At 45.6% G+C, this 12,658-nt stretch overlaps 1 protein-coding gene across 3 annotated transcripts in view; it reads right to left on the bottom strand.

Annotated features, from left to right (window-relative positions):
• The window catches only part of LOC147632910 (persulfide dioxygenase ETHE1 homolog, mitochondrial-like), a 199,163-nt gene that overhangs the window by 30,732 nt on the left and 155,773 nt on the right, over window positions 1-12,658 (bottom strand). For all 3 annotated transcript variants that reach the window (XM_086807832.1, XM_086807830.1, XM_086807831.1), the window contains one exon: window positions 5,190-5,243. In XM_086807832.1, the coding sequence (XP_086663958.1) occupies window positions 5,190-5,243 (54 nt within the window). The remainder of the gene's footprint in view (window positions 1-5,189; window positions 5,244-12,658) is intronic.

Here is a 12,658-nt window from a genome sequence, read left to right on the forward strand (position 1 = left end):
ATCTAATATAAGCTGATTTCAGCATGTGAGGTTCAATGCATGTTCCATGGTTAGTTAGTACGAAAGGTACGATACGGTAAGGTACGATAAAATACGGTACTAATTGGTACCTTGAAATTTTTTGAGGTACGGTACGATATTAGTACGTTAAAAAAAAAACTTCCTAAACTTAAAAATTGTAGACAAGAAGTTACAAAATAGTAGAACCATGAACATAATGTCATCATGCCATTAGAGTACAAAATTGCTACAAAAGGATAGGCCAAAAACTCATGGCATGGGCGACCGCCAACATGCGTACATACATGATACTACATACTACAATACATCATCGATGGGCTAGGAGGAGATAGATGCCCAATGCCTAGAGAGCTATAACATATCAAAAGTCTACATCATCACCAACATCTGCATGATCATCAACACGATCACTACTAGAGTGTCCATCAAGAGAGTTCTCTGAAGAGGACTCTTCGAAGGTGGACGAGACACTCTAGGGATCATTCTCGCTAAGTAGGTTGCCATCATCATCAAACAAGGGCTCTCTAGGCAGTGGGGTATCATCATGAGGGGGCAATGGAATATCATCATGAAGGCGGGGATTGGAGCTCGAGGATCCCCGCCTCACATATGTGCGAAGGCCACCCTTTGCCGATGTCGAAGGCGGAGGCCTATGAACTCCAACTGCTCGGCCCCGTCCATGCTGACTCCTGGTGCTGCGAGTATTTGCTGCCACGCCACAAGCTCACTATAGAGCTCCATGAAGATTGCCTCCTCCTCATCAGGTTGTTGATTGACACTTGCAAAGTTTTCACTCGTCAACGTGAAAGTGTCAACATTGACCTACACATTAAGGCACAAAAGTTAGAGTCTGTACAGTGTACACAAAACTTAAAAGTTATGAGTCATGACAAGTTAGAGTCTAGACTTGTCACTTACCTGCTTGGGACTACCCATACTAAGAATGCCCTGCATTATGCGCAAGTTAGTGCGGCAGTAAACCAACCGCTCCAACTGTCGTGTGCTCAGTCGATTGCGTATCCTCGTGTGTATGAGAGAATAGGAACTCCAGTTCCTCTCACATGCACCCGTAGAACAATCCTGGGCTAGGACCCTTAAGGCTATGGGTTGGAGATGCTCTAGTCCATACCCAAAATTGTCCCACCAAAAAAAGGGCTTCAAAAGTGACTCCCTCCTCCAACAAGTGGGAGACGAAAAGGAGGTTTGACCTCTCTGATCAACATAGCAGCCCAACTCCTCTAGAAAGGCATTGTGCTCATCAACTGGCACAGCTCGAAGCATATATGCATCCCGATCTTGTGAAGCTCCCTATCGGTGCAAACTACTGGAGACTTGTAGGCTGGATGTACCAATGCTGCAAACCCGTGGATTGGTTTGTGCATCCACCTCCATCTCTTCTGTGCAATCTCCATGATTTGTGCTCGCTCGTCAAATGTAATGTCTGTGCAAGCCTCCAACTCCACAAGGGCAGCTCTAAAGAAGTGGACAAGAAGGCCCATGCTGGACCCCTCGCAATCTGTCATCCGCAAGAGCCTATAGAATGGAGTCATAGCAATGACAATTGCTCGGACTCTAGTCCAAAATCTCTCCTCTAGGCATAAGCGTTGCATGGCTTTGGCCTCTTCAGTGACGTGCTCATCCCATTCGTTCCACATGGTGGAAACAACTGTCTGGCGAAGGGCCGGCCTCACATCGTATAGACGCTCCAAAACCAGCCACATGTAGGCAAAGCGGGTGGCCGATGGCTTCTTCAAGTCAAGCCTGCTATGCTCACGAAACATAGCAAGCACCTTCACCTTTAGCATGAAGAAGTTGACAATAGATGTAGCTTGTTGCACAATCCTCTTCACCCACCCGAGCTTCGCCACATCCTCCATGAGTAAGTCAATGCAATGACTCGCACATGGAGTCCACACAATGGTGGGGAATTCCTCCTCAAGCAAGCGGCCCATGCGTCGACAATTTGATGCATTGTCGGTGATGACTTGCACCACGTTTTGAGCCCCAACCTACATGGTAGATAAATCATATGAGTTGAGGGCTTTGCACAAATGACAAAATCAACCACACTTAAGTAAAATAATGCTTACCTCTATGATTGCTTGCCTAATATGGCGGTAGATGAAACTCCCGGTAGTCTTTCTCCCCCTTCTCCCGGTGTCAACCGCACGCAAGAAGTATGTGCCAAGCGGGCAAGACACAAGGATGTTGATAATGCCACGCTTCCTTTGATCACTCCATCCATCTGTGAGAATAGAACATCCATACTCGGCTCGAATCGGGTCAAGGGCTCGATCAATTCTCTCCTTCTCTTCATCAATCTTCCTCGTGCGCATAGCCGTGTAAGAGACCCCCGTCCAGCCCTCACATGGGCCCACATTCGCAATTGCCGTCACCATCTTCTTCCATTGCTCCTTTTGGAGTACATTGAAGGCAAGATTGCATTCAATAATGGTGCGAGCAATCTCTATCTCCACAAGGCGTTGCCGCTCCTTAAGGAATGCAACCGAACCTCTCACACTACCCGTGACTCGGTGGAGAGAGGGTTGCACCCCTTCACGCTCCACCACCCTTTGCCTTTTGCCCGGTGCGGAGGCGGACCGTGCATCCGTGGAAGTGGCAGTGGAGGATACACCAATGAAAGAGCCGGTGGCCGCTTCATCATGTGCCGATGGTGGTGCCGGTGCGTGTGTTGATGATGCTCCTCTACTTGAATTTGAGCCGCCGCTCATCTTCCACGAAATGTCATCGGCAATGCTTTGCGGAATCTCCTTGCACGGGGCAACTTGTCCCCCAATCTTTGAAAGGTGCTGGAGAAGCCTTGTTGTTCCACTGGTGTATGACTTGCCGCAATATCGGCATGTCCAATGATGGGAGTTGGACTTCTTGGTGTCCTTCTCCACATTGAGGCAATGCAAATCAAAAGCCTCATGCTTCTCCCGAGGCATGATGGATAAGAGAAGGGCTAAAGCGTGGAGTAGAGGAGAGAGCGTAGAGAAGATGAAGTATGGGAAGAGCTTGGAGGAAGAGAACTTGGAGTAGACGCTCAAGTGGGATGGAAAGAGCTTGGAGGAGGGTGGAGGAGAGGCTTGGAGGAGAGGCTTGGAGTAGAGGCTTGGTCCTTGAGGCTTGGAGTAGATGGAGGGGTGGTGGAGGAGAGGCTTGGAGTAGATGGAGGAGAGGCTTGGTCCTTGAGGCTTTTATAGAAGGACTCAGGAGAGATGAAAGGAAAACAACCAAAAAAACGGGCAGAAAACGGCCAAAAAAAAAGGGCAGAAAACGGCTACTTCCAACGGGCAGAAAACGGCAAAATTCGTACCTGATCGTACGGATACGTACGGTACCGTACGGTACGATTGGTACGTACGGCCAGATCCGTACGACGTACGGAACTAAGCATGGCATGTTCTATAGACTAACTCGTCTAAAAAAGCGTGCATTTCTCGCCAGATGAGAACAGGAGTTGTACTAGTTCTTTTTCATGAGGATAACTCAAAAGCTTGGTGCATTCTTGAGAAAAAAAAAGAACCCCTACACATCATAGACCCTAGCCTTTGGAAAGCCTATGCACGACAATTGTATGATGTGCCACACCAATCTAGACCACAAATGTCACACATCCCTCGGCCTACATCTTACCTCTTCGATTCTCTCAATGTCACTAGGGATCTTAGAAAGCTCCCTAATGGGACAACAAAAGATCACAAGGATCTACACGTGGAACACTTTGCCCACGGGCACCAAGTATTGGCTCCCATTCTTGCAAATATTTTGAACAAAGCCATTTGTGGCTCACCATCGGCACAGACAGTGGTGCCCACATTGCTATTATATGCTGATGACATTGTGTTAATCTCAGACTTAGCCGAGGGTTTGGAGAAGAATACAACTAACCCTATGACATGGCATTGGGATCCGCTTCAGTTTTTATTTTTTATTGTAAACCGGCGTTGGTCTTCAGAGACGAAACCAAAGGGCGGTGCAAAAACAAACTTGACACAAAACACTTCAACACCTTTGAGGACCAAGAAAAGGAAAACAAACAGGGGGAGCTAGAGTGCTCCTGCAAACAGTACACGGACACCGATTGGCCCCAAAACGCAGTGGCGTCCCTTGCGGTATTTTTTTAATTGATTATAAGAGAGCTTTGATTACAATAAGGCTGGAAACTCAGCCATCACAGTAGAACTCCTGATGCCTACAAAGACCTTGCATCATTGCAAGAAGAAGAACATGAAACCAAGATAAGCCTCGCGACAGAGATCATTGTCCTGAAGGAAGTTGTTGCAAAATTGTGCAGGCAGCTTCATGAGTCTCAACAGGAGGCCCTAAAACTTAATCTGAAACAAATTAAGGAGGAGAATGCAGGGATACGCCAGGTTATACAGGCCACCAAAGTGGAAGTGGGTGAAGCTTCCAAATGGGTGAAGTAGTTATGCTTGAAGAGGAGAAGCATAGGGAGACAAGAGCTCTCTATGTGACAGTAACTGGGATTTCCTTCTGCAGGATAGGGAGAAGTTATGCATGCAAAGATGTATTGATGAGGCCCCATTCATTAATCATTGGCAAGAAGGGAAGGATATGACCAGGGAGAGGCCTCTCCTCCTAAAGTTTAGAGATGCACAATTCCGCTTGGCCTTCTGAAAAGAGAGATCAGTCCTAAGCACCATAGAAACCTACAGGTAGAGCAAAGGAAGATTCGGATGGTGCAAGTGTTTGAGGCACGCACAGGGCTGCTTATAAAGATGTCAATAATCGCCCCAATAAGGGCGCGGAATCTATGAGTCCATACCAGCAGTACGGACAGCTACCTAGAATTGTATTGAGACACAGCACAGCCAAAATAGGCACCTACCATGAAGTAAGCCCCCACCCCCCCTACCCCCCCCCACCGTCCTAGTGGGGCGTCCCTCACCCAGCCCTAGGCCCTGTACACTGACACCAAATGAATCTTAGTACCTCTTTTGAGGACAAGTTTGCAGCCCCTGTTCCGCGCATGGGAGGCTCTTTGCCCTTATCTCTTCTAGCCACCCACACTACAAGATGGGAACATCACATTCCATGTTCTTACTTCGCTGCAGATCCCACTCCTTTCAAGATGTTATCTTCTTTTACACGAGAAATGAGACATTCTAAGAGTTTTTTCTAAGTCCGCATGCATAAAATACCTTGTCTTTAGATAGCCGTGGATTGTATGAGGTTTCTTCTCCCACAGTTGTCACCTACAAAATCAAGATCAAAAATACCTTATTAAAATAGAATAACAAAATGCAACCACTGAATAGTTACTTGGTTTGAGAAAAAAACACGAGAGCAAGTTTTAACTCACAGAAATATGTTTCTTCATTTGTTCAAAAACAACAATGAACATAAAAATAATAATAAAAAAAAGCACAGAGAAAAGGTTATCAAGTAGATTGTTGAGCCCCAGCCCCCTCTTCCTTTCCATCTGCACTCTCTTGTCTGCCCCCTCCTCGTTGAACCTCCCGTTTCCCCTCAGCACCTTGGCTCATCAGTCGCAATCCTGAGCCTCGCCCACATGCCCTTTTGTTCTGCTGCATATTGGTGCCTTTCTTGCCCACAGATGCCCAACCTGAATGGCCGCTGCTTGGACTGCCCACTGCCTGGTATACCTGACCAGCCTGCTGCCTAGCCCGTCGTCCTTCATTTGCCCGGTCAGCTTGCCTGACCCTTGCTTGCAACCCGGTTAGTCTGCTGCCTTAACAGCTTCTCATTCTCAATGTAATTTGACTGTCCAGCAGACATACAGCAAGCAAACTGAAACTATGGCATGACGAAAAGCAAGCAGACCTAAACTATTATTGTAGAAGGATAGGTTGCCTGTAATTATTGGTTGTAATTGATGTATGAAAGAGAGGATAGAGAAGTGTGTGAGCTTTCCCATATGCACGTGTGTGAAGGTATCCTTAAACTCATATGAATATCCCCTTTTGCAATGGAAGAAGATCACATCATACAATTGCTTCTTTAGGTCGCTCTTTTGTGTATTTGTTTTTGTTCGCTTGTACCCTTCCTTAGCTGTTGGGCATCAAGGTTTGCTACAGATGTAGCTGAAATTCTGGCAATCCTGCTTGGGAGGGGTTGAGTTTCCATCACTCCCCCTTCCCAGATCTCAAGTCAAGCTTTATTCCTTGTTGTGTTTACCACACCTTCCCACCGATTGCTTACTCGCCCAGTGCAGGCGCCCCTAGTAACCCCTATGCGCAACACCCTGGCCAGGTCGTGCACCCTCTCCACTCTCAGCCCCTCGCAGAGCATCATGAAACCCCCCTCAAACCCTCCCCACCCCCATTCACTCCCTCTGGCTAACCGTCTGCTGCTTGGTGCCCCTCACACTTGCTGCTCAACACCGCCCCACCTCTGCTCATCCATCTGCTGCTCGGTGCCTTCATATGCTGCTCACCCCTCATATTCTCCTTCCTAATCTGAGAGAAAAAGGCCGAATTAAACACAATGAAGAACTTTCCAACACTGAGTCTAAACGGGAAAAGGAGAGTACCAAGGCCGGGCACAGCAGGCCAAGGTAGGCAGCGGCAAGAAGAGGCAGCCAGGGGGAAGAAGGCACAACAGAGGGGGGAATGGCAAGCAAGAGAGAGGAATGGTGGGTAGCAAAGGGCCGCGGGCAGAAGAGGGGGGATGCCGATGGCAGAAGGGTTGCAGAAAGCAAGGAAGGCAGCAGAGGGGTTGCAGGCGAGCTCTACATTGATGCGATCTCAAGCTTCATTGACAAATTAGGCGGGGCTGCTTCCATAGTGGCACGCAAATTGAACCCCCTACTGATGACATTGTCGTCCTTTCAGATTCAGCCGAGGGGCTTCAGCGACGTTTGGATGCCTCATAGGATTTTTGCACGCAGTCAAGTGCCTTAACCCCCATTTCTTTCTCCCACCAGTTATGGTGTAAAATGTGGCAAAAACACATTGTTGGGCTATTTGCAGTCATGGTATAAGCGCTTGACCAATTTGAGATAAAGCTTGAGAGAGTGAGTGGGAGAGAGGAAGGAAGGCTTTCCTGTTACCACAACAAAAGCCACCGGCCAAGACTTCTCCAACAACATAAGCCCCGGCTCCCCCCCTACAACACCAACACCACTGAGCCAATCCCGACCTCTCTGACAACAAGAACCCTTGGCCCTGACAACCACACTGACCTCTCCAACAAACCGACATCCAAACCAAAGCCCTAGCGGATCAAGTCATCAGGAAGGCCCAAAACCGGCAAACCATACCAGCCGGCACATTCAAAGCACCCAAGACCTCACTGTTAATCTTGGTAAAACCAAGGTAATGGTCTTCAACACCTCCCGCCCCTTCACATCCAGATTGAGCTTCACGTACAGAGGGGATCCTATAGAGATTGTCTCATCCTATGTCTACTTGGTGCCGCTTTCAGTAGTGCACGCTTCACCATGGTTCCCCTAGCACATGCTAGAGTAACATAGGGATATGCAGCTTTGAGCTTACTTGAGTGGCAATGCTTCCACGCACATTTCCAGGAGCCCACGACAAAGGGTTGGCTTTTTGACACCCTCATCACACCAGCCTTGATGTACGGAACACACACATATATATATATATATATGTATGTATGTATGTATGTATGTATGTATGTATGTGTGTGTGTGTGTGTGTGTGTGTGTGTGTGTGGCCTGCTGTGGTGACGGCGGTGGAGACCTGCTCGCCTGCTCCCTAGACTATCTGCTCGCCTGCTCTGGGTGAGTACGAGTGGTGAGGCGCCTCTTCCTGGACTGTGTCGGACTCCTTCCTGGTCTGTTTTGGCCCTGCAGCTCTCTTCGCTCTCTTCTCTTGTTCCCAGTTGCGCTGTCTTATCATCATCAATCTGCTCTTCTTCCTGTCTTCTGCGACTTGCGTACGTGTATAAGACTGTCTGTGTGTGTGCGTGTTTGTGTGTGTGTGTGTGTGCGCTCCTCCAACAGGCCACTGTTTTTTCCCTTCTGTATAAGATAGTTTTCCATAGAGCTGTCCCCTTTTTCTGTTCTCTGCCCTCTGCTGAATCGAATAGTCTCGATGGCAGAAACAAGCAAGTTTTATATCAAGAGAGCTCTTTCTCCTGAACCTAAAAGACAATTAAGGGAAACTCTGCCCCCCACAGCTCCTTCATCTGAAGATGCTTCCTATGTTTTTGATATGCTGAATGAGGATTTTCAACAAAGTAGAAGAGAATGGATACTACCTGCTCCGGAACTCACCTACAAGATGAAGTTGCCTTCTCTTGTGCATCCTCTGAAGAAGCTCTCTCAAACTGCAGTCATCATCTTTTTTCCAGGTAAAATACCCTCGGCTAATGATGTGGGACAATGGGTGAATTCTCTCCTGGGTGGATGCTATGTAGGAGGAGTCTATTTTGCCTCCAGAGGATTTTATGAAGTTCATCTCTTGGATGCATTGACGAAACAAAAGATGCTGGAAATGTCCCCTTTATTTTTTGGTCGTCAAATGGTGCACATCATGCCCTGGTCTCCTAATAAGGATTATCAGAATCTCATCAAACATCACTGCCCTGTATGGGTTGAAGTCGTTGATTTTCCAGATTACATGAGAACAGAGCTTCCAGGCTTAGCGATGACATTGGGACAAGTGATCTGTCCCCCTCGTCCCACAGGTAACAAAAATCGTTTTTGCATCTTATGGGATACTGATAGACCAACCCCCTCTTCTATTGCAGTTGAGATTGAGGGTGTTAATTTGGGAAAGAAATAATTCACTTTGAAATGGGGCATTTTTGCTGGAGCTTGTTTCTCTTGTCACAAGTTTGGGCATCTAGCTTCTGAGTGTCCCTCAATCCTTCATCCGCCTCCTCCGGCTGCCATTCCTCCGCCATCTAATAAAGGAGGTCAAAAGACTTATGTGGAAAAGACTGAAGCTAAAGGAGCAAAGCCTTCAGTTCCTACAGGGAACCAAGCCAATTTAGCCCAAAACAAGGATAAAGGAAAAAGCAAGCTAGTGGAAAATAATTCATCTTCTCACGAGGGTTGGCAGAATGCAAAGAAGACGGTGCTTCTCAAACAAAGACCTCTCCAATCTCGCAATTGGGATGCTTCTGCTCCATCTCCTGGTCAACCTTCTACCTCTTCGGACAGCCCCATCTCAAAGGCATGGGTCAATGCAGTTAAGAAGGGTATTCCACTTTGTGAAGAAGATGATTTAGTCAGGGAATTGGATTTTGAGGGTCAGCAAGACCCTGTGGCAATGGCAGAGGCTTGATGCCTCTCTTTCTCGTTCAGGACTGTTCATCTCTTGTACATATTTTCATGCGTACTTCTCTTAAATGTTTTTCTTATAATATACAGGGCCTCTGCAATCAGCATAAATGGAGGCTCCTATGGCATTATATAAACAATACTCATCCTGATGTTGTGTGTCTGCAAGAGCATAATCAGCATTCTTTTGCTGGCCAGCATGGGTTCTTTTCAGGCTATGATATATTTTATGCAGGATCTGGACAATTCTCTGGGCTATGCATTTTAGCCAGGCATGACCTGCAGCCCTGTGTAGCATATAATGATCCTTGTGGCCGATGGATGATTATCCAATGCATGATCAATGGAGAGATTTTTGAAATAGGCTCCTTGTATGCCTCTCAAATTTCAGCTTCCAGAGCTCAAATGTGGGACTCCATTAACCAATATCCTTGGTCTTCAAATGCTCTACTTTGTGGTGATTTTGATAATTCCCCTCACTGCAAGGACAATACCACACATAAATCCCATATGATTCCCTCTGAAATCCAGCGATGGGAACATATGACTTCTTCTCTTCATACTGCAGATTTATGGACAGCAACTCACCCTTCGGTTTTGGGTTTCACATATCATCATAATGCTTTTACAGAATATTGAGCCAGGCTTGATAGATGGTATCTTATTCATGCTCAGCAATATGATGATTATACATGTCAAATGTGGACTGATTATTCTCAACAACTATCTGATCATACTCCACTTTGGCTCAACCTTTCTTTTGGTATGCCTCTGGATGACATTCAGCTCTCTTTAGTCAGATATTTGCAGGTTAATCAATTATATCTTTCTCATGAAAAATTCCAGCAAATGATCAGATTGGCTTGTAAGCCATTGTTATCTCATGCTCAGGAGGATCTGGATTTTGCTTGGAACTCTTTTGTACATCGTATTCAAAATGTCATTAAGGAATATGGAAGATGGTACATGGCAGAAACCAGACAACATATCCAGTGGGCAAAATCATACAAGCAGTCCTTTGTACAGATTAGTCATCAAAGGTCTCTTTCTGCTTTTGAACAGAATTCATTGTCTTGTGCTTCTTCCATAATTGATGCTAATGATAAACGCAAGCTTTCCAAATGGCAGACAAGGGCTAGAGTTAAACCTATGCTAGATAAGGGCTGCTCCTCGAAATCTTTCTTTCGAAACTTACACACATACAGACAAAGTCAATCTATCATGAGAGTCAGGAAATCGGATGGTCTTTGGACCCAGACTTTATCTCAGCTAGAAAAACAATGTTTGGATCATTTTCGGCTTCTTTTTTCTCTACCATCTTCTTCTACATCTCAGGCTGCATTGGCTCGGAGCAGATTTATTGAGCTTGTTTCTCCTATTGTTTCTGTGCAAAAAGCTTCAATGCTGGAAATGTCCTTTTCGGATACAGAATTGGATGAAGCCCTCAAGCATTTGGGTAAACATAAATCCCCAGGTTGGGATGGTTTGACGGTTGAATTTTTTGTAGCCTTCTGGGCTGAATTGAAGGGTCCAATCTTGAAGCTCGTTAATGTAGCCTGGCAGCATCAACATCTTCCCTCAGCTTGGAAGCATGGTCTGGTTAAGCTTCTTCCCAAAAAACTCCTGTGTGAGACAATGGATGACTGGAGGCCTATCACTTTGATGCCTGTTATATATAAACTTATTGCTAAAATGTTGGTACACCGGATAAAGGATATCCTTCATGATGGACTTCATCCCAGGCAATATGGTTTTGTTCCAAGAAGGCATATACATGATAATATCTCCAATACTCTCATTGCAATGGAATATGCAAAATACTCTGCTCAAGATGTCTTGGTCATGCAAGTGGATGTGGCAAAGGCATTTGATACAGTGCAGTGGGATTATGTTTCTCAAATCATGTCTAAACTTGGTTTTGGGCCAAAGCTAGTTAATGTCATATATTGGCTTTATTCAGATTCCACTGCTCAATGCTTTATAGGGAAACATTTGTCTGAGTCTTGGACTCTAGAACGATCTGTTCGACAGGGATGCCCTCTTAGTGCTCTGTTCTATGCTATTGCTTCGCATCCTTTGCTTCTTTACATGGATCATCTGGTTGATACTAGACAGTTAGAGGGGCTTCAGATTTCTGGTTCATGGCCTTTCATTGCAGAGGCTTATGCAGATGATTCATTCTTCATGCCAAAGAACAGTCCTTTGGAGCTTCGTCTATTGATGGATACTCTTTCAGATTTTGGGTTGGCAGCTGGTTTAAAAATTAATTTTCAGAAATCAAAACTCTTACCTCTCAAGAATTGTGACTGGCATGCTATCCTGTGGCCCGGCCAGATTATTTATCCGGAAAGCATAGTAAGACACTTGGGCTATCCCATTGGCTGGAATATCAAAAATAAGCAACAAATATCTTGGGTGCTAAACAAAATTAAGGACAAATTAGAATATTGGAAGATCTCCACTTGGCCATTACATGTACGGCTTCGAATTGTTCAGTCCATTGTTCTGGCTTATGTCCAATTCTACCTTCCTCTCTTACATTGGTCATCTCGAGATCTTTCTTCTTTTATGTCTCAAGCCATGGAGATTTTTTGGAAAACTAAGCTTCATAAAAAAGCTTTAAGGTTGCTCAAAATGGACCTGCTTTGCTCGCCAAAAATGCATGGTGGTTTGAATATTATAAACATCAAATTTCATGTGCTGGCAAGAAAGATCACTATGTCAAAACCTTTTTTCAACAAGAGCAGCCTTGGTCTATCATGTTGGCAATTCTGTGTGGTCGGATGCGCACAAATGCTTATGGTCGTTGGCTGGTTGATCCATCGGAAGTAGTGCTTGGCAAATTTCAAGGTAAAATCCCTGGTTGTCCATTTTCTACTTCCTTGATTCAGGATTGGAAGAAAGTGCTCTCTCACATCAAATGGTTTCCCCATCCTGCTTCTATAGCTTCCTGGCTTCGAATGGAAAGCATACATTGGAGTGCTGTTTTTTACTCTCCCCTTGCTGTACAACAACCAATCAGAGCTTACAATCTTATGAAATTGGGCATCCGGTTCATTGACGACGTAGTGGATACTACAGGGCAAATTCTTTCTTTTCCGGCAACATGCCGACAATACAATCTTGGGATGCATCATAGATCTATATGGAAAGCTATTGCAGATCTCTTACACCCTTTCATTCCGATTCCAACATTGGATGTAAGAGACAGGCTTCAAGATTGGCATCTTCAGTCTTCAAGTTCAAGATTATCCTCTCAATCTTTGCATCTATTGACTTCTATACAGGCTTATCGATTGATATTACCACCTCCATGGATTGCTCAGCATGCTAATTCTCTTTGGCATCTGGATAAGTCTTTAGCTTGGTGGAAAGCAAAACTAACATTGATATGGA

The sequence above is a fragment of the Cibotium barometz genome, chromosome 13, assembly GCF_041138505.1.
Source record: "Cibotium barometz isolate CiBa-2024 chromosome 13, ASM4113850v1, whole genome shotgun sequence".
Lineage (NCBI taxonomy): Eukaryota > Viridiplantae > Streptophyta > Polypodiopsida > Cyatheales > Cibotiaceae > Cibotium > Cibotium barometz.